This window comes from Giraffa tippelskirchi, chromosome 13 (assembly GCF_054371585.1).
Source record: "Giraffa tippelskirchi isolate mGirTip1 chromosome 13, T2T-mGirTip1v1.2.pri, whole genome shotgun sequence".
NCBI lineage: Eukaryota > Metazoa > Chordata > Mammalia > Artiodactyla > Giraffidae > Giraffa > Giraffa tippelskirchi.
In genome coordinates, this window is record NC_137287.1 from 101,738,352 (window position 1) to 101,760,703 (window position 22,352).

At 45.6% G+C, this 22,352-nt stretch overlaps 1 protein-coding gene across 1 annotated transcript; it reads left to right on the top strand.

Annotated features, from left to right (window-relative positions):
• The first annotated feature begins 273 nt into the window (after positions 1-273).
• SIRPB2 (signal regulatory protein beta 2) lies at positions 274-22,347 on the top strand. The gene is given in 7 exon segments (XM_081552300.1): positions 274-394; positions 5,117-5,482; positions 6,552-6,893; positions 7,425-7,490; positions 8,515-8,645; positions 8,746-8,823; positions 22,207-22,347. Coding segments are annotated over 7 exon segments (1,245 nt in total).
• Positions 22,348-22,352: the final 5 nt, after the last annotated feature.

Below are 22,352 nucleotides of genomic sequence, written 5' to 3' on the forward strand. Positions count from 1 at the left end.
TTGAGGCCACACTATGACAGCCGTGTTCATCTCCCTCCCAGGATGGCAAGGACAGGGTCTGGGAAAGGTCATTAAGGTTTTGACAGAGTGAATACAGGAACTACTGCTCAGACATGAAAGCCGGAAACTCCTCCATTCCCCTTCTTCCTCTTGCACCAGCAGCTTTGTTTTGCTGTAGCGAAAATACTTCCCCAAGTAGTCCTGGCCATGAGAAGCAGAAAAGGCCTTGTATACGGACCCCACTTCAGACTTCAACACCCATCAGAGAGTAGAATGGTGGCCAGTCTAGGGGACCACAGGAGGTGCCCTGTGCCCCCTCTGATGCCCACCCTGACCTGCCTGGCTCACTCCCTTCCCTGCTCCTGGCTGCTGGCACTGCTCCTTGTCCTCTCCGGTGAGTAGGATCTGAGACAGAAGAGGATCCACCCCTGGCTGACCCCAGAGACAGGTGCCAGGAGAGGCCTGACCCCTACCAGACGGGGTGGGAGGGAGAAGCTGAGAATATCTCTGATCCCAGCAGCACTCAGACCGAGTGTCTGGAGAAGCAGAACTTTTGGGGCAGCACAGGGAAGCCAAGCTCCCAGGCCCTGGGCTCACAACACTATGTTCTGGCTCAGATACCTGTATGCTCATCTACAAAGAACCGCTCTTTGGGACCTTTCTCTAGGGGTGCTGTGAGTTATTAAATATTAATATAAAAATAGTGAGGCTCAGCCCAGGACTGGCTACATAATTCGCCCAGCCCTATGCAAAATGAAACCACAGGCCCTTTGTTCCAAAGATATTAAGAATTTTAAAACAGCAATAGTAAAGCATTAAGGCAAGCATGAGGCCCTTCTAAGCTTTGGGCCCCGTGCAACTATACAAACCAAACATCCGTAAGTCAGTGGGTCTCCATAAAATGAGACTGATCCTAGGGCCCATCTCGTGTATTTGTATGAGATAATACCTATAAATACCTGGCACAATGTAAAGATTGAATAACTATTGGCTACTACTATCACACCCATGTCTCCTCTAAGTCAGGATGAGGCTTATTTAGCTCCTGAGTTTGGGGGCTTCCAGGTACAACTCAGACTTGGGCCCACAACCCTTTGCTCAACCAGACAAGATGCGTGGCTCTCTGTGGGCTCATTCTGTCCCCTGCCCATCTGGGTCTCTGCCCCCGGCCCTGCTGAGATCTAGAGTCTGTTCATTACACCTTGGGTCCCCAGAATGGTCAGCCCCAAGAGAGGCCCCAGTGGGACCCAGGTGTGGATCCAGATCTGCATGCTTCCTCACTCAATATGGCTATGATTTGGGACACCACTTCTCTTTTTCCTACTGTGTTTCTTATGACTGAGTTTATATATTCTGGCTATAACCTTCTATCAGATGTATGCTTTGCAAAGATTTGTTCCTACTCTGTGGCTTGTCTTTTCTTCTTTCACAAATGTCTATGAACTCCTTTTAAGAGTTCTTAGTTTTTATGAACTCCAGTTTATCAATTTGTTCTTTTATTGATCATGATTTTGGTATTATATCTAAATATATGATAGAATTGATGCTTTTGAACTGTGGTGTTGGAGAAGACTCTTGAGAGTCCCTCCGACTGCAAGGAGATCCAACCAGCCCATCCTAAAGGAGATCAGTCCTGGGTGTTCATTGGAAGGACTGATGTTGAAGCTGAAACTCCAATACTTTGGCCACCTGATGTGAAGAGCTGACTCATTGGAAAAGACCCTGATGCTGGGAAAGATTCAGGGCAGGAGGAGAAGGGGACAACAGAGGATGAGATGGTTGGATGGCATCACCGACTCGATGGACATGGGTTTGGGTAGACTCCGGGAGTTAGTGATGGACAGGGAGGCCTGGCGTGCTGCGATTCATGGGGTCGCAAAGAGTCGGACACAACTGAGCGACTGAACTGAACTGAGCTGAATATGATAGAACTCACTAGTGAAGCTATCTGGGCTAGGAGTTTTCTTTGTGGGAAAGTTTTTAATACAAATGAAATGTTTTAAATAGATAATAGGACTGTCAAGGTTATCTCTTCTTGAGGTAGCTTTGGTAGTTTGTATTTTCAAAAAATGTGTTTGGGTTGTCAAATATACATAGCCATGAAAATTGTTCATAATAATGCCTTATTATCCTTTTGTTGTTCAGTCACTGTAGTGTCCAACTCATCGCGATCCCATGGACTGCAGCACACCAGGTTTCCCTGTCCTTCATTATCTCCTGGAGTTTACTCAAACTCATATCCGTTGAGTTGGTGATGCCATCCAACTTCTGTCATCCCATTCTCCTCCTGCCTTCAATCTTTCCCAGCTTAGGGTCTTTTCTAGTGAGTCAGCTCTTCACATCAGGTGGCCAAAGTGTTGGAACTTTAGCTTCAGCATCAGTCCTTTCAATGACTACTCAGAGTCAATTTCCTTTAGGATTGACTGGTTTGATCTTTTAATATATGATTATCCTTTTAATCTCTGTAAAATCTCTACTGCTGTCACTTCTCTCATTCCTAATTTCTATTTGTGGCTCTCTCTCTCTTTCTCTCTCCTTCTTTCCCTTTTCTGTAGGACTAAAGGTGTATCAATTTTAATGCTCTTTGAGAAGATTTTATTCTCATTGATTTTCTCTATCGATTTTGGTTTTCTACTCTATTGATTTTCTATTGTGCACTCATAAATTTGTGGTTTCCTTTCTTTTATTTAGTTTTGATTTAATTTGCTCCTTTTTTCTAATTTGTTAGGTGAAACTAGGTCCTTCATCTAAGTCTTTTCTTCTTTCCTAAATGAGCATTTAATGATATAAATATCTACCAGCTTAAGCAGCATGTCACAAATTTTAATGTTGTGTTTTCATTTAGATTAAGATACTTTCTAATTTCCCTTTTATTTTGTCTTTGATTCATGTGTTATTTAGTTTTCAAACATCTGTAGTTTTCCAGGCATCTGTCTGTTATTGAAGTTACTAATTTAATTCCATTGTGGTCAAAGATTATACTTTTAATGACTTGAATTCTTTAAAATTTATTGAGACTTTTTTATGACTCAGCATGCTCCATCTCTTTAAATGTTCCTTGCGCACTTGAAAATAACTACATATATTTCTGTTGGGAAATACAATTTTCTGTAAGTATCAAATAGACTAAGTTGATAGTGGTTTTTTTAAATATATATTTATTTGGCTGTGTTAGGTCTTAGTTGCTGCACCTGGGATCTGCGTTGCATCATGCAGGATCTTTTGCTCCTGTGCATGGGCTCTCTAGTTGTGGCGCCCAGGCTCTAGAGTCTGCGGGCTCAGTAGTTGCAGTGGAAGGGCTTGGTTGCTCCACGGCATGTGGGATCTCAGTTCCCTATCAGGGATCTGCGTCCCCTACATTGCAAGGTGGATTCTTAACCACTGGACTACCAGGGAAGTCCTTGATAGTGTTTAAATCTTCTGTATTCTTTCTGTTTGTTCTATAGTTATATTGTTCTAACTATATCTGCCTGATATAGTTCTATCCATATCAACTATTGAAATAAGGATATTGACATCTCAGACCCTAACTGTGGGTTTGTCTGTTTCTCTCTGCAGTTCTCTTGGGTTTTCTTCATATATTTTGAAGTTCTGTTATTAGGTGCATGAATGTTTGGGGGTTTTATGTCTTCTTGATTATTTTACCCCTTTATCATTGTCAAATAGTTTTCCTTATTCCTGGAGGTATTCTTTGCTCCAAAATCTACTTTCTCGGATATTAATATAGCCACTCCAACTTTCTTTTGATTAGTGTTAGTATCATATATCTTTTTCCATTGTTCTCCTTTTAACATACTTGCTCCTTTACATTTAAAATGGATTTATTGTAGGCAATATGCAGTTGGATCTTACATTTTTTGTCCAATGTGACGGTTTCTAACTTTTTCTGGGAATATTTAGACCATTTACATTTAAAATAATTTTTGATATGATTGGGTTCAAATCTATTAACTTCTTATCTGTCCTACTTGTTCTTGTTCCCTTTTGCTTCTTTTTCTGTCTTCATTTGGTAATTTAATACTCTTATAATGCTATTTTCTCTCTTTTATTGGCTTATTAGCTATGATTTTATTTTGTAATTTAGTGATTGCCTTAGGGTTTACAATATATTAATACCTCTTTATCAACACCTACCTTAAGTGATATCATTCCATTTCACATGCAGTATAAGAACCTTACGACGGTATACTAACATTCTCCCCACCCCAATCATTATTCTATTGTTACCTTAACTTTACTTATACATGTGTTATAAGCCTCACTCTTGAATGTTATTATATTTTATTATTTGGGGACCTTGTTTTTCAGATTTGCTATGTGGGAGAGAGCACTTATCTCTAGGCAGAGTACTCTCTTCTGTGTAGTCTACCCATTACCCTGTTGATCAGGAGTTTTTCCAGCTTTACAGATGGGAACAGGCATTATTCTCAGCACTCTGCTGAGTGATGGGCACAATTTAGTGCATATGTGTGAGGAAACGACCTGAGGGCAGGGAAATGAGCACTAGCAAGAATAGAGAGGACAAGGTCTCACCACTCAAATAGTGGTGTTTGGGGTGAGTATTGCTGAACTTCCTGGTACTAAGGACGCCAAGGACAAACAGAATCCCTGGGACTGAACATGGGGTGTCCCTTGGTCACAACTGTGAGGCAGTTCTTAGTGGCTAATGGCACATACCTCCTGAAGATGGGAGGGAAATGAATTTTGAATTCCACAACCCTTCCCCAGATCCACTTAGAAGGGAATGTTTGCTCCACCTTTTTACTCCCCTCCTTCACTGAAAACTAAGCAACACCATGATACAAACTTAAGACCTGGAATGAGACTGATTTATTCCCAAGGCCTGATGGAAGCACAGATGAAGGGAAACTCGGAACACAAAGCTGATGACCCCATGGTGAGCTTATTACTTAGAAGTTCTCCATTTTATAGCCCTGCTCTCTCTCTCTCTCCAGCCAGCTGCCTCACCTCCTCTTTCACTTCCCTCTCCAACAACATCCCTCAAGTGTTCTAAGCAATTGTTCTTGACCAGTTAATGGCTGGTTTATGTTAAGTTTGCCTCTTAGGACTCCAAGCTCCTCTAGCCCCGCATGAGGCCTTTCCTCCTCTGTTGCAGGAGTTTCTGAGCAGAGCAAGGGGAGTGAGTGGCAGGTGCTGCAGCCTGAGGGCCCCATGCTGGTGGCAGAAGGGGAGACACTCCTGCTGAGATGTACAGTAGTCGGCTCCTGCACTGATGACATGATAAAGTGGGTCAAGGTGAGCAACCAGGACCAGCAGGAAATTTACAACTTCAAGCATGGCTTCTTCCCGGGGGTGATGCCTCTGATCCAGAAGATACTGGAGCCGCTTAATTGCGACTATTCCATCTATATCCACAATGTCACCAGGAAACATGTTGGAACCTACCACTGTGTAAGATCTGACGGCTCAAGCGAGCACTCAGGAAAGATGCTGGATGGCGGCACCTCCGTGCTTGTGAAGGGTGAGTATCAGGCCCTGCAGGTCACAGTCTTCTGCTCTGATCTATCTCCCTGCATCATTCACCTTTACCCACAATCAAGCTGTGCTCGCAAAACCTCAGTGACATTCAAGAATTCGTACGTCTCACTCATATATTTACAGGCACCTAGGCTGGTTCTATTCTGCATGTCTCATTCCAGGGCCCAGGCTGGCCAGAGTATATATTTCTCATGGAGATAGCAGAAGCACAAGAGGGAAAGTCCCAATACCTTAAGCACATTTCAAGCTTCTACTTGTGTGTCTGCTGTTAATAACAAACAGCCCATTGGCTAAAGCAAGTCACATGGCTAAGGTCAAAGGTAAGAGGCAAGGAAGTATACCCAACCACCGTGAGGCCATGGTAAGAGTCTAGATATGCCACGCTATCAGAGGAGAATCAAGAGCTGGAGCTGATCATTTAATCCCCAAGTAGCCAGTCATGCCATCTCTAAGTCCACCAGTGGTGACCTGGACACCCATATCCTAGGTCTGTCATTCAATAGGAATGTGTTCTTAACTTAGTCATTTCAGGTCTACATCCTTCAAGCGCTTAATTTGTGAAATGGGCAACATAATTCCTATTTCAAAGGATATTCAGGTGATGAAATAGAATTGATGTTTGTGAAACCCCTGTAAATTGTTGACTTGGAGGGTATCTGTGTGTGTGTGTGTCAGGGTAGGGGGTGGAGGTGGGGGGCTCATTTTAACTTAATGCAAACATTTCAGAAAGCCTTATCTGACTCCTTCCAAGCTTCTCTTGGTCCTGCAGTCCTCTGGGTTTCCAACCTCAGAATAATTTTCTTAGCCACCTCCACCACCAGACTGAGAACTCTAGGGCATGGCATTTATGTGTTTTGCTGAGCTTTCTTTTCCCTAGTCTTAGCATCAGCACATACTAGGTACTGAGAACTTCTTTACTGAGCGAAGCAGCTATTGAACAATGAGGGAATGTGGGAGGAAGTGGCTGAGTGAAAAAACAGGGGAAGGAAAGGGAGGAAATGATGGACTGTGGAGGGAGAGAGGGAACAATAAAGTCCTCTCTTTGGCTTCAGGACCTGGGAACACAGGGCCAGACCTCTGGATCATCCAACCCCAGGAATTGGTTTTGGCAACCACTGGAGATATCGTCTTTCTGAATTGCACAGTGCTTGGAGTTGGTCCCCCAGGACCCATCCGGTGGTTTCGGGGGACTGGTCTGAGCCGGGAGGCCATCTACAACTTTAGAGGCATCTCCTACTCCAACGTGACTGCGGTCCAGGCCTCCAACAATGATTTCAGCATTCTTCTGCATGGCATCTCCACCAAGCATGCAGGAACTTACTATTGTGTAAAGTTTCAGAGTAAACTCAACAGGCAGTACCTATCCGGACAGGGCACCAGATTGAGAGTCAAAGGTGAGACAGGTAGTCTAGGAGGTGTTGGGGGATAGAGGGAGGTGGTCCACCAGGAAATTTTTACCATGTTGCAAACAAGCTAGCTTTTCTTAGCCTCAAAGCCATTTATACAGGCCATTCCCTCTGCCTGGAATGTTTTCTTCTTTTCTATGGAGAATTTCTACTCATCCTTCAAGGCCCAGCATAAATAGCCCCTCCTCTGTGAAGTCTTCTCCTTCTCCCAGGCAGAGTTGATTTCTCCCCATTCTGGGCTCCACAGAACTTTATAGACTCTTAATGATTCAACAAACATGTATGTGTGCCTTTGACAGCCACACACTGTACTGCATGCTGCAGATACAGAAACGGAGCAGGCATTGTCCCTATTCCAGAGATGCTCTACCAGGTCTGACTAGCCCTTCATAGTTACTGGGCTTGACTTCTAGTCCCTATCCTAAGCAGAAATTCATCTCCCCAGCTACTAACACAGGGGCTCAGGAAGTGGAGGGACAGAAAGAAAGGGGAGTGTGAGACCACTTCTCTTCCTTGCAGCAAATCACACTTCTCTCAAAGAGTCAGAATTCACCAAGGAACGTACAGCCAAGGTATTTCCATCAGGTGAGTATACCTACCTCCAGTGGCATTAACCAATCCCCCAGTGGGTAAATGGGGCCAGAGAGGGCTTGGCCATGGAAGATGAGCAGCCCCAGACTTCTAAGGCCCTCCTGCCACAAAGACGGTTCCCATGACTCCATATCAACTGCACAAGCAAAACCCAGAGAACCAGAGTAAAGCTCAATCAAAGGAAGTACTTTCCAACAGTCAGTGCGAACCGCTCAGTGGGCAGTCTTGCTGCGAGGTCTTGAGCTCCCCCTGATTCAGAGCAAGGATACACTGTGGAGCTGTGCATAACAGAGCTGGAGAAGATGGCTTTGTAGCCAGGCTCCCTGGATTGAGCCCCTTTCTAGCTCTTTGAATCTCTGGTGTCCTGCTCTGTGATCTGGGAGGGGAAAGGGAGATAAGAATCAGAGAGCCTACCTCATGGGACTATATACAGATCCAATGGAGCAAGTGCCCAGAACTGTGCCTGTCACATCATCTCAAGGGCACTTGATAATTGAGGGATGAACTTGGAATAGAGGTGACCAGGTTAGCTTCCCAGATGCTCGGCCCTGTTCCTGCTGTCCTTGGGAACCAGACCACTTTGTCCCATCACTACTTTGACACATGTGGCCCTGAGCAAATCACTCCCCCACTCTGGGTCTGTTTCCTCATCTATATAAATTGGATTGTTACCTACTTTGCAAGATTAGTTTGAGGATTATATAAAGCATTTAGGAAGTGCTTAGCGCTGGCCCTGGGACAGAGGAGTTGAGCAGCAAATAATGAAAGACATTTTTCTATTGTTATCAGAGGTCAGGGATGCTGTCAAGATGATTAAGAGTAAGAGCAGGATATTGGGCAAAAGCTCTTTGAGCCTGAAACAGGAAGAAGGGAGGTCTTTGATCTCTTCAGCTGTAGAAGGGATACGACCCCACAGGCTATACAGAAGCTAGGCTCAACTTCACCATAGGGGCACTGAGTTGTGGGCTGTTGGGGGCTCACCCGGGGTCCTTCCTGAGCTTTCCTCTGTGTCCCTCAGGACCCCTGTCTGTCCTCACATTTGCGGTCCTGGGACTGAAAACAGCGACCTTGGCTGCACTCTTGCTGGCCCTGGTTATCTGCTGGAGAAGCCCTTGACAAGAAGGCGTCAGAACTCCAGGCCCAGAAGAGGTGTGCTTGTCTTAGCATGGCTCATGGATGACTGGTCAACCCTAGAGTGCGACCTCTAAGAGAGGGCCCAGGAATCTCCAATCATTTCTCTGCCTCCCAGCTGCCCAGCTGCCAGCTGCCCTCCCAGCTGCCTTCAAGCCTCACGATGAACTCCAGGATCCTGATTCCTGTTCACCTGGTGAAATTCTCTTTTTGGCCCTGGGCTCCCCTCTGTTTGCCTTTGTCTCACTGTATTTCACTGTTTGCTGAACCCAGGGTAGACAAGGTACGAGCTAAGAGGCTGGAAGAAGATGTGAGGAGCCGTAGGAACTGTAGACGTGTTTATTCTCTCCTCTTGTGGTTGACCCAGCAGACAAAGCCCTAATACAGCCTCACTGCCATAATGTTAGCAGCCATAACATAGCCCCAAGGGCTTTCTCAGGTAGAGTTTATACATGCTTACAGAACAAACGTAGCCCCTGGCCAAGAGAGTACCTCCTGACATGCATGCGCAGTGCTATAAGTGACCTCAGCTGTTACGTAATCATTATGTACAAAACGTGGGGCAAGAGTAAGAGGATGTGGGGTGAGGGAGCCTGATCACTCCATCTTCACCAATTTGCTCTTTCCCTACAGCCTTCCTTTCTTTTCTCAGTCTGTTCAAACCCTCCTTGTCTTTTAAAGTCTTGCCCAGGTCTCTCCTCAAGGCCTCTGCTCCTGTTGCAGCCCCTTTTGGAGGGCCCACCCCCTTGCTCCCCACCCCACATTTTCTCTTCCTTCAAGATCCAACTCAAGAGTCCTTCCCAGAAAGTTTCCCTGAGTGACTCTGAGCTGGCCCAGCCAGACCACCTGTGCCCCTCCATCTATATCCTTTCTTCCTCCTTTTCTGCCTACTTTCCTTCTTCACCCTGGTTGGCTTAGGTGGCTATAACAGTTAGAATTCAGGTTTGGCAACTTTGACAAAACTCTTAAATCAGAAGAAAGTGGCTCAAATCAGAAGAAAGTTGGTTTCTCTAGTAATATTTGAGCATAAGCAGGCCAGGCAATCTGGGGACTCCCTGAGACCCAGGATTCCTTGATCTTGTTGTTACCAGGTCCATATCTCAGGCAGAAAGACCAGGGAAGAGGAGAATGACACTTCCCTTCAAGGTCACAGCTAGAAATTTGCCCATATCACCTCTGACTGGTTGGAATGTGGTCACTTGGTCACACCTAGCTGCAAGGAAGGCTGGAAATGTAGTCTTTATTCTATCTAGCAAGAGTGCACCTAGCTAAAATCTGTCACTAGAGAGCCAGAGAGTAGATGACCAGTGGTAGATGACCAGTGATCTCCACCCCTCTGGCGTAGAGGTAGCTTCTTACTTGCTGTCTGGCACACCTGAGTTTCATTCCCAGGTGCAATGGCACCTTTCTGTACTTCTGCCTCCACTAGGGCAGCATAGTGGAGGGTAGTAGTTCTAAAGAAAAGGATACTTTGCCGTCCAGGGGATACGTGGTGATGTCTAGAGACATTTTTGATTGTCATAACTTGGGGGAGACTTTTGCCCTCTAATGAGTAGAGGTCAAGGATGCTGCTAAATGCACAGGGCAGACCCCACAGCCAAGAGTTATTTGGCCCAAAGTATCAGCAGAACCAAAGTCGAGAAGCCCTGATGCAGTGGAAAGCATGCATTCCCTGGAGTCAGACATGCCCGATTTCTAATCCTGAAGCCCCCACTCCCTCCTTGTACACCATTGGTAACTAATCAGTCATTGCACCTCTTGGAACGTGGAGGAAAATAACGTGGACTTCTGCATTAGTGTAAGAAACAATTCAACATCAACTGAGGGCTTACTATGAGCTGTGTGTTCTGTGGACACTCAGTACATGTGAACTCTCTTTTCTCTTTCCACACAAACATTTATTAGCACCTGTTATATCAGGAAATGGATTAGTCTGAATGCTTTTCATTATAACAAACAGAAAAGTGGATGGAACAACACTAAGCCAACACTAATTTAGCCTGAGTGTTTCGTGCCAGTTTCAGCATATGGATAACCAGTGCTGTAGCTGGATCAGCTCTTGTAGTTCTTATGAGTGCAAGATGCCCTCCAGCAATACCCATCAGGGAACTTCGAAGAACTAGAGGTTTATTACTTTACAAGACCTGGAAGTTACACAGAATTCCTGGGGCCACACTGTGAGGTCACAAGGAAAAACAGAGAGGGAACACCTGGGGTTCTGTTTTACTGGGGTTGATGATTTTGTGGGCTCACTCTTTATTGGTAAATTTAAAACTTAAGAGCAGGAATTTAAAGCCCAGGAAGAAGAAAAGAAATAGCCACTCAAATGATCAGTTATTGAAATCAACCAAGATGTCTAAAACAAAGGAAACTCAGTGGGGGAAGATGGCCTGACTCTTTAGCCTGTGACTGGCAGTGTGTTCAGAAAAAAGCACATTGAAGGGGATGCCTCTTTGAAATGGATGCCTCAGCAATCAAAACTTAAATCAGCTAATAGCATTACAAAAAAAAAAAAAAAAACAGAAAAAGAAACAACTGTCAAGGATTACACTGCACTGAGAATTGAATAATTATTGAATTACCAGACATCAGAAGAAAGGGTATATATAATAAATTAAATAATATCTTCCTACAAAAGATATCGAGGTCTGAATCCCTGCAACCTGTGAATGTTACCTTATGTGACAAAAAGGACTTTGCAGATGTGACTGTGTGTGTGTGTCCCATCTCTAAATGGAGCGGTTGTCCTGAATTAGTCTCTCAGTCATGTCCTACTCTTTGCAACCCAATCAACTGCAGCTAGTAGCCTGCCAGGCTCCTCTGTCCATGGAATTTTCCAGGCAAGATACACTGGAGTGGATAGCCATTCCCTTCTCCAGGGGATCTTCCTGACCCAGGAATTGAACCTAGGTCTCCTGCATTGCAGGTAGCTTCTTTATCATCTGGGCCACAGGGAAGCCCTTAATTATCCAGGTGGGCCCTAAATGCAATCCCAAGTGTCTTGATGAGGGAGACACAGAGGGAGATTCCACACAGAAGAGGAGGAGAAAGCAGTGCGACCACAAAGGCAGAATGGAAGTGTCCAGAATGCTGGCAGCCACAAGCAGCTGGAAGACGCAAGGAGCAGATTCTCCTCAGTGTCTCTGGAGGGAGCACAGCCCCCTGACACCTTGACTTCAGCCCAGTGATACTAACTTCAGACTTCTGAGCTCCAGAAGTAGGAGAGAATCAATTTCTGTCATTTTACTGCCATGAAATTTGTGGTAATGTGTTAAAGCAGCCACAGGAAGCTATTAATAGGGTGGCACTGGGCCTCTGAAACAACTGGGTGGAGTTCCCTGCTCTGCCCCTGAAAACCTCTTCACCTGTGTTTACTTAAAAAAAAAAAAAAAGCACAATATGAAAGTTGTGAGTTAAGTTTTCTTTGGGGCAAAATGAAGGCTATCACCTGAGAGAGAGGATTTCAGATAGTTCTGAGAAACCACTCCAAAGAGGCAGGGGAAGGTCAGCATATATGTGATTTTGGTCAAGGGGGAAATAATGCAATCAAGCACGTTTTTGGGAAAAGGTTTCTGTTAGTGAAGGTTACTGCTAGTCACAAGGAGCAGACATCACCATGAGGATTTTAGTGTTTTTCTAGATGTGAGGAGATTTGAGAACTGGCCTCACAAAATCAGCTCCTGAAAATAGTGTCTGAAAACCTGTTCTGCCAGTTTTTCCCAGAGCACAGAGTGCCTCATTTTTTCTCTCCACCCTGAACAGCTCCTTTCAGGGAGTGTTGACAATCAGCAGCCATAGCAGCTCATGACTTAATCCTTGTATAGATAGACGGCAAGGGCCAATTTGTAGTTGACACCAGACAGGGTCCTGCGTGGTCTGGTCCCTGAAAGCCCTCCCCCCGTCTTATCCCCCACTTCCAACACCCTTTAAATTGACTCCCTGTCACCCACCTGGGTCTTGGCTACACATGTTCCCTAATTCAGTCAAGACTCCTTGGTTGTTTCTTCAAGAGGCCTCCATAGATCAGCTTGTCCACGACAACATTGTCTTCCTTCTTATTTCCCATTTGCAGCATACGTTTCCTTCACAACATTTACTGCTATATATAAATGTGAGTGTGTGTGTGTATTTATTTCCTTGATGATTATTGGTTGTTCACTAGGGAATTTGAGTGGGCTTCCCAAGTGGCTCAGTGATGAAGAATCCGCCTGCCAGTGCAGGAGACCTAAGAGACGCAGTTTTGATCCCTGGGTCAGGAAGATCTCCTGGAGGAGGACATGACAACCCACTCCAGTATTCTTGCCTAGAAAATCCCATGAACAGAGGAGCTTGACAAGGCTACAGTCCATAGGGTTGCAAAGAGTCGGACACAACTGAGCCACTGAGCACTCACACAGTGTATTTGAGTTCACCAAGGTCAGGAACCTAACTTTTCACTATCGTAGCCCCTTTCATTCATTCATAAAAAGTAGTTGAGGGCTGATAATGTGCCAGGCAGGTGGTGGAAGGCAGAATCAGTGTGGGGCTGGGATGAGGTCAGGATGAGAACCAAAGTGGAGATGAAACTGGTAGGGAGCTGCGGGGGAAACTTGAGGAGGAAGTGGGCTTTGGAGGGTAGGGGTACCTGTAGTACTGCGAGTGGGGGTAGGGGAGAAAATGGTGGGGCTGAGTGGGTCAGGAGCTGGTGGTGGTGGATCTTCAAGGTAGGGATGAGTCTGGAGATGGTAGTCACGGTGGGACTTGGGGATGGGGAAAGGCAGGGGACGGAGGGTGGGGGAAGGGGCTGGAAGTTGGAAGGGGGCAAGACCTTCAGCACCAGCCCTACTCAGTTTTGTTTAGGACATTTAGATAAATGTTACAAAAATGTATCAATAGTTTCAACTTCGCACCCTAATGTCCCCTTCCAATCAAATTCTGACTCAAAACACCTCCAGTCAGATCACTGGAACCACCTCTAGAAACAAGCCACGGAAGCACAGTCCTACTGGCCAAATAGATACAGGGTGGTATAGTGGTTAGGAGCACAGCATCTGAGATGCCTGGGTTCAAACTCATTTAGGAATCTGCATTCCTGGCCTTGAAGTCCTAAGACACAACTCTCAACTGTTAGGTTGTGCTTTTTTTTTTTCAGTCAACAATAGAGGCAAACATCTAACTGTTTCGTTTTGCCTTGTACTGTACTTGTACCTGAGTACTGAAATACAGGTAATTTTACTCCAATCACTATTTTTTTTCTCCTTCAATTAGGTCATGATGTTGGTTTTGTCAGTGTATATAAATCAGTTTTATTACCTCTCAATTTCATTTAAGGCATTAAGGGGTGATAACAAAATGTTTGTTATGCAAGTGGGTCTGAGAAGGCTGTGAACACTGGGCTGGCCCACCTTCCACCACCTACTTTGTTCAAATGTAAGCCCTGAGGCCCAGAGAGGGCAAGAGATCTGCTCTTATCACCCAGCTTGTTCAGAGCTCAGCAGGAGATAATATGGGCTCCAGGATAGACATTTACAACTAGCCTCCTGTTTATATTTCTTGAGGCAAGAAATAGATGGACTCCAGGTTAGACATTTATAATCAGCCTCCTGTTTATACTTCCATATAGAAATAAACAACAGGAACAGGGTAAAGAGCTGTACTGTTGTCTCTGGTGGACACTTAAAATGACAGTAATGGGAGGGGCAGAAATGAGCTGAGTCTTGCCGGAATAAAAGATAAAGAGAGCACATACTTCTCATTCTTGAGATCAAGGAGACCTCCCGACTACAAGTGTGCAGAAAGACTTCCTAGGGGTCCAAAAGGGAGAGGGCGCCACCCCAGAATAGGTGGTGTCAACTTTCCCATAGGCCTCTGTCCTGGAATCCATCTTGACAAAAAGATGTGCATACATGTGAGAGAGGGACCTAGGACAGGTCAGGTGTAGAAAAAGGAGGGCGATAACTGGCCAAAGGTAAACAAAGACCTGGAAGAACTGCCCTGTATAAACGATGTGACCACCTCTTTACTACCCTCCTCCTCATCAGACAGGAGCCCGCTCCTTTTTCTCCAGGTGGGTATCTCTGCCTTGCTTCTGTCTCAAATAAACAAACTGTAACAGGAGGGAAAGGGGCAGGGCACAACAAAACATAAACCAATTAGAATCAAATGGGACCAAGAAGGCAGACCAGACTAGACCTTGATCCTCAATCAGCAAGTGAAATGACACACCCAGAGGTTCCAGGACAGTTCCAAGGCACTGTTAAAAGACCAAGGAGTGGGCTATGGCCCAAATCCTGGAAATCTCCACTCCTTCCCCAAAATAGTTGCAATTATCCTCCCACTTATTAGCACAGGAAATCAGTTCAGTTCAGTTCAGTCGCTCAGTCGGGTCCGACTCTTTGCGACCCCATGAATTGCAGCACGCCAGGCCTCCCTGTCCATCACCAACTCCCGGAGTCTACCCAAACCCATGTCCATCGAGTCAGTGATGCCATCCAACCATCTCATCCTCTGTTGTCCCCTTCTCCTCCTGCCCCCAATCCTACCCAGCATTAGGGTCTTTTCCAATGAGTCAACTCTTCGCATGAGGTGGCCAAAGTATTGGAGTTTCAGCTTCAACATCAGTCCTTCCAATGAACACCCAGGACTGATCTCCTTTAGGATGGATTGATTGGATCTCCTTGCAGTCCAAGGGACTCTCAAGAGTCTTCTCCAACACCACAGTTCAAAAGCATCAATTCTGCAGCGCTCAGCTTTCTTCACCGTCCAACTCTCACATCCACACATGACCACTGTAAAAAAACATAGCCTTGACTAGATGGACTTTTGTTGGCAAAGTAACGTCTCTGCTTTTAAATATGCTATCTAGGTTGGCCATAACCTTCCTTCCAAGGAGTAAGTGTCTTTTAATTTCATGGCTGCAATCACCATCAGCAGTGATTTTGGAGCCCAAAAAAATAAAGTCTGACACTGTTTCCCCATCTATTTCTCATGAAGTGATGGGACCAGATGCCATGATCTTAGTTTTCTGAACGTTGAGCTTTAAGCCAACTATTTCACTCTCCTCTTTCACTTTCATCAAGAGGCTCTTTAGTTCTTCCTCACTTTCTGCCATAAGGGTGGTGTCATTTGCATATCTGAGGTTATTGATATTTCTCCTGGCAAACTTGATTCCAGCTTGTGTTTCTTCCAGCCCAGCGTTTCTCATGATGTACTCTGCATATAAGTCAAATAAGCAGGGTGACAATATACAGCCTTGAAGTACTCCTTTTCCTATTTGGAACCAGTCTGTTGTTCCATGTCCAGTTCTAACTGTTGCTTCCTGACCTGCATACAGGTTTCTCAAGAGACAGGTCAGATGGTCTGGTATTCCCATCTCTTTCAGAATTTTCCACAGATTATTGTGATCCACACAGTTAAAGGCTTTGGCATAGTCAATAAAGCAGAAATAGATGTTTTTCTGGAACTCTTTTGCTTTTTTGATGATCCAGCGGATATTGGCAATTTGATCTCTGGTTCCTCTGCCTTTTCTAAAACCAGCTTGAACATCTGGAAGTTCACGATTCACGTATTGCTGAAGCCTGGCTTGGAGAATTTTGAGCATTACTTTACTAGCATGTGAGATGAGTGCAATTGTGCGGTAGTTTGAGCATTCTTTGGCATTGCCCTTCTTTGGGATTGGAATGAAAACTGACCTTTTCCAGTTCTGTGGCCACTGCTGAGTTTTCCAAATTTGCTGGCATATTGAGTGCAGCACTTTCACAGTATCATCTTTCAGGATTTGAAATAGCTCAACTGGAATTCCATCACCTCCACTAGCTTTGTTTGTAGTGATGCTTCCTAAGGCCCACTTGACTTCACATTCCAGGATGTCTGGCTCTAGGTGAGTGATCACACCATCGTGATTATCTGGGTCTTGAAGAGATTTTTTGTACAGTTCTTCTGTGTATTCTTGCCACCTCTTCTTAATATCTTCTGCTTCTGTTAGGTCCATACCATTTCTGTCCTTTATCGAGCCTATCTTTGCATGAAATGTTCCTTTGGTATCTCTAATTTTCTTGAAGAGATCTCTAGTCTTTCCCAATCTGTTGTTTTCCTCTATTTCTTTGCATTGATCACTGAGGAAGGCTTTCTTATCTCTCCTTGCTATTCTTTGGAACTCTGCATTCAAACAGGAATATCTTTGCTTTCTCCTTTGCTTTTCACTTCTCTTCTCTTCCCAGCTGTCTGTAAGGCCTCCTCAGACAGCCGTTTTGCTTTTTTGCATTTCTTTTCCATGGGGATTGTCTTGATCCCTGTCTCCTGTACAATGTCACGAACCTCTGTCCATAGTTCATTAGGCACTCTATCAGATTAGTCCCTTAAATCTATTTGTCACTTCCACTGTATACTCATAAGGGATTTGATCTAGGTCATACCTTTATGGACTAATGGTTTTCCCTACTTTCTTCAATTTAAGTCTGAATTTGGCAATAAGCAGTTCATGATCTGAGCCACAGTCTGCTCCCGGTCTTGTTTTTGCTGACTGTATAGAGCTTCTCCATCTTTGGCTGCAAAGAATATAATCAATCTGATTTCGGTGTTGACCATCTGGTGATGTCCACGTGTAGAGTCTTCTCTCGTGTTGTTGGAAGAGGGTGTTTGCTATGACCAGTGCGTTCTCATGGCAAAACTCTATTAGCCTTTGCCCTGCTTCATTCTGTACTCCAAGGCCAAATTTGCCTGTTACGCCAGGTGTTTCCTGACTTCCTACTTTTGCATTCCAGTCCCCTATAATGAAAAGGACATCTTTTTTGGGTGTTAGTTCTAGAAGGTCCTGCAGGTCTTCATAGAACCGTTCAACTTCAGCTTCTTTGATGTTACTGGTCGGGGCATAGACTTGGATTACTGTGATATTGAATGGTTTGCCTTGGAAATGAACAGAGATCATTCTATCGTTTTTGAGATTGCATCCAAGTACTGCATTTCAGACTCTTTTGTTGGCCATAGAAAATCACCCAGCCTCTAAAAACTAACCACACCACATTTCAAGGCTGCACTCGCCCTCTGCGATGGCCCACACTCTGTCTGTGGAGTGTGCTTCTCTCTGAATCTAAATAAATCCACTTCTTACCTATCACTTTGTCTCGCACTGAATTCTTTCTGCGATGAGACATCAAGAACCTGAGCTTCATTAGGTCCTGAAACCAGGTACTGTGGGTTATAGCTGGGTTTGAGTCTCAGCCACGTGGGTTCAAATCCCAAGCAGAGTTGTGGCTGATTCGAGTCCCAGCCGCATGGCTTTGGGTCCCAAGCAGGGTTTTGGCTGGGTTCAAGTTCCAGCCACATAGGTTTGAGTCCAAAACTGGGTTTTGGCTGGGTTCAAGCCCCGGCACATGGGTTCTAGTCCCAATCTGAGGTAAACAGTTTCAAAATCATTTCTTTGTGTGCTCTCCCACTTGTGCCATGTCTCCAATAATAAACTTTGTACCTGCTTTTACGGTTTTTGCCTCCTTGAGACATTCATTTTTCAAACAAGACAAGAACCAGGGCAACTTTGCTTCCAGCCTCTAGCCCTTGGTGGTCCAGCAGCTAGGATTCCTGATTTTCATCCAGGCTACTCAGGTCCAATTCATGGGCAGGGAACTAAGATCTCACTTTAAGCTACTGCTCACTGGTGTCTCTTCAATACCAAGCCCACAACCACGATGAACACTAAAAGTCAGTTGCTCTGCAGTCCCACACCTTCAGAATGTATGTTTGTGGGTCTCACGCTTGCCACTTCTCCTAGCCACAAGGCATCTGTTTTATGAAAAATGAAAAGTTTTCTTTAATGAAATTGGGTCATATCCCACAGTCTGCTCAACCCTCCTCAGGGGTCTGGTATGTGCCCTCCATCCTTGTGCTCAGATTTTCATCCCTGCATTTCTCACCTGGATATGCAGATGCTTGAGGTTTCATTTATTCACTCCTTCATTAATTCAGCAAAGAGTCAGTAAGCAGCTGTTTAATGCCAGTGACTGCAGGTCATAGGAGACAAGAGGAGAGCAAACATTTGCTGAGGACTCCCGAAGCATCGGGCTTCCCTTGTAGCTCTGCTAGTAAACAATCCGCCTGCAATGCAGGAGACCTGGGTTCGATCCCTGGGTTGGGAAGATCCCCTGGAGAAGGGAAAGGCTACCCACTCCAGTATTCTCGCCTGGAGAATTCCATGGACTGTATAGTCCATGGGGTCACAAAGAGTCAGACACAACTGAGCGACTTTCACTTTCACTAAGCATCAAACATTGCTCTCAGCAGTTCACATTGAATCCTCATATCTCTCTGATGTAGGAACTATGAAGAGTTCCACTTTACACATCAGGAAACTGAAACTTAAGCGAGATAATCTGCCCAAGATCACACAAGCAGTAACAGTTGGGTTTCAACCAACTGTTGACCAACGCACAACCCATGTGTGTGTTCTAAAGCCATACTGTATTGGAAACAATCACAGCCCCCACTGTTCACAAGGATTGTGGCTCTTGGGGAAGACAGACTCTTAACATGGCGCCAGACGACATTCACTGGAAACTGTCTGATGGAGCCTAGGAACGTAGAAAGGTATCATTGAGGAGGGGATACCTAAGCTGAAACTAGAAGGATGAACAAGAGCAGACCAGTGGATGGCTCCTGTGTGTTGAGTTGCTTCAGTCATGTCCGACTCTTTGCAACCCTATGGACTGTAGCCTGCCAGGCTCCTCTGTCCATAGGATTCTCTAGGCAAGAATACTGCAGTGGGGTGATATTTCCTCCTCCAAGGGGTCTTCCCAGGGATTGAACCTGTGTTTCTTATGTCTTCTGCATTGGCAGGTGAGTTCTTTACCACTAGCACCACCTGGGAAGCCCAGTGGATGGCTCAGTGGTAAAGAATCCGCCTGCCAGTGCAGGAGACACAGGTTCAATCTCTGGTCCAGGAAGATCCCACATGCTTTGGAGCAACTAAGCCCATGCACCACAACTACTGAGCCTGTGCTCTAGAGCTGGGGAACCACAACTACTGAGCCCATGTGCCGCAAGTACTGAAGCCTGTGCACCCCAGAGCCCATGCTCCGCAACAAAAGCCACCACAATGAGAAGCCTGTGCTCTGCAACCAGAGAGTAGCCCCTGCTCCAAAAACTAGAGAAAAGCCCGCAGTGATGAAGACCCAGCACAGCCTAAATAAATAAGTAAAAGAGAGACCAGGGGAGGAGGAAGAGAAGAGCATCCCAGGGAGGGTGGCAAGAGGGAAGAGGGCAAAGAAGCTGAGGACCTCTGTGACAGGATTGTGTTTGAGAAGGTGCCCTGGGAGCAGAGGCCGAAGAAAGTGAGGGAGCCACGAGGGAAGGGTGTTCCAGGCAAAGGGAGCACAAAGCCTCTGATGCAAATACCTGTCTGGCACCTTCAAGGAACAGCAAGAAAGGCAGTATGCCCAGAGCAGAGGAAGCTGCTGAGAAGCCTAGGAGATGAGATGGAGAGCTAGCTGGTACACCTCACAGGGGTCTTTCAGGCCCTCAGACTTTTTTATTTTTTAACACAGATTGAGATGGGGAGCCACGGAAGGGTTGGGAGAGACAGTGCCTTGTTCAAGGCTCTCACAACGTGAACAACAAGAGTGATATTCGCTTAGTCGTGTCCAACTCTTTGCGACCCCATGGACTGTAGGCTGACAGGCTCCTCTGTCCATGGAATTCTCCAGGCAAGAATACTGGAGTGGGTAGCCATTCCGTCCTCCAGAACAAGAAGGCAGGGACTTTGTTTTGCTCCCTGCTAATGTCCAGCCCTGAAAGAGCACCAAGAGGTGGCAAGAATACACAGAAGAACTATACAAAAAAGATTTTCATGACTCAGATAACCCCAGTGGTGTGATTACCCACTTAGAGCCAGATATCCTGGAACGCGAAGTCAAGTGGGCCTTAGGAAGCATCACTACACACAAAGCTAGTGGAGGTGATGGAATTCCAGTTGAGCTATTTCAAATCCTGAAAGATGATGCTGTGAAAGTGCTGCACTCAATATGCCAACAAATTTGGAAAATTCAGCAGTGGCCACAGGACTGGAAAAGGTCAGTTTTCATTCCAATCCCAAAGAAGGGCAATGCCAAAGAATGCTCAAACTACTGCACAATTGCACTCATCTCACACACTAGAAAAGTAATGCTCAAAATTCTCCAAGCCAGGCTTCAACAGTACATGAATGATGAACTTCCAGATGTTCAAGCTGGATTTAGAAAAGGCAGAGGAACCAGAGATCAAATTGCCAATATCCACTGGATCATCGAAAAAGCAAGAGAGTTCCAGAAAAACATCTATATCTGCTTTATTGACTACTCCAAAGCCTTTGACTGTGTGGATCACAACAAACTGTGGAAATTTCTTAAAGAGATGGGAATACCAGACCACCTGACTTGCCTCCTGAGAAATCTGTATGCAGGTCAAGAAGCGACAGTTAGAACTGGACATAGAACAACAGACTGGTTCCAAATAGGAAAAGGAGTACGTCAAGGCTGTATATTGTCACCCTGCTTATTTAACTTACATGCAGAGTACATCATGTGAAATGCTGGGCTGGATGAAGCACAAGCTGGAATCAAGATTGCTGGGAGAAATATCAATAACCTCAGATATGCAGATGACACCACCCTTATGGCAGAAAGTGAGGAAGAACTAAAGATCCTCTTATGAAAGTGAAAGAGAAGAGTGAAAAAGTTGGCTTAAGACTCAACATTCAGAAAACTAAGATCATGGCATCTAGTCCCATCACTTCATGGCAAATAGATGGGGAAACAGTGAGAGACTTTATTTTGGGGGGCTCCAAAATCACTGCAGATGGTGACTGCAGCCATGAAATTAAAAGATGGTTGCTCCTTGGGAGAAAAGCTATGACCAACCTAGACAGCTTATTAAAAAGCAGACACATTACCAACAAAGGTCCTTCTAGTCAAAGCTATGGTTCTTCCAGTAGTCATGTATGGATGTGACAGTTGAACTATAAAGAAAGCTGAGCACTGAAGAATTGATGTTTTTGAACGGTGGTGTTGGAGAAGACTCTTGAGAGTCCCTTGGACTGCAAGGAAATCCAACCAGTCCATCCTAAGGAAATCAGTCCTGAATATTCATTGGAAGGACTGATGCTGAAGCTGAAACTCCAATCCTTTGGCCACCTGAGGTGAAGAACCCACTCATGGGAAAAGACCCTGATGCTGGGAAAGATCGAAGGCAGGAGAAGAAGACGACAGAGGATGAGATGGTTGGATGGCATCACCCATGGGAAGGACATGAGCTTGAGTAGGCTCCGGGAGTTGGTGATGGACAGGGAAGCCTGGCGTGCTACAGTCCATGGGGTCGCAGAGTCGGACATGACTGAGCGACTGAACTGAATTGCACTGAAAGAGCACCAGGCCCTTGGTTCCACTCAGTTGAACAAATGAATGAACAAAAGAATAAATTAATGAAATGAGGAAACGACTCAATGAATAATGTGAAACTGAATCCTATGGGGATCTTTCATTCCCCAGGTACACAGTGGTGTACCCGCCCCGTCTCTACCCTCCCCGCGCTCCCACCCCCGCCGTTAGACTGAGGGTCCGGGCTGCGGCCGCCAGAGGGCGCGGAGCGGCGTCGTTTCCCGCACGGAAGGTTTTGCGTGACGCACTGTATGGGGCGGGGCCTGCGGGCAGGCGCCACTCGGCTGGACACGGTCAACCGGAGAGCGGAACGCCGCGGCGAGGCTGAGGCTGTGCAGTGACAGCC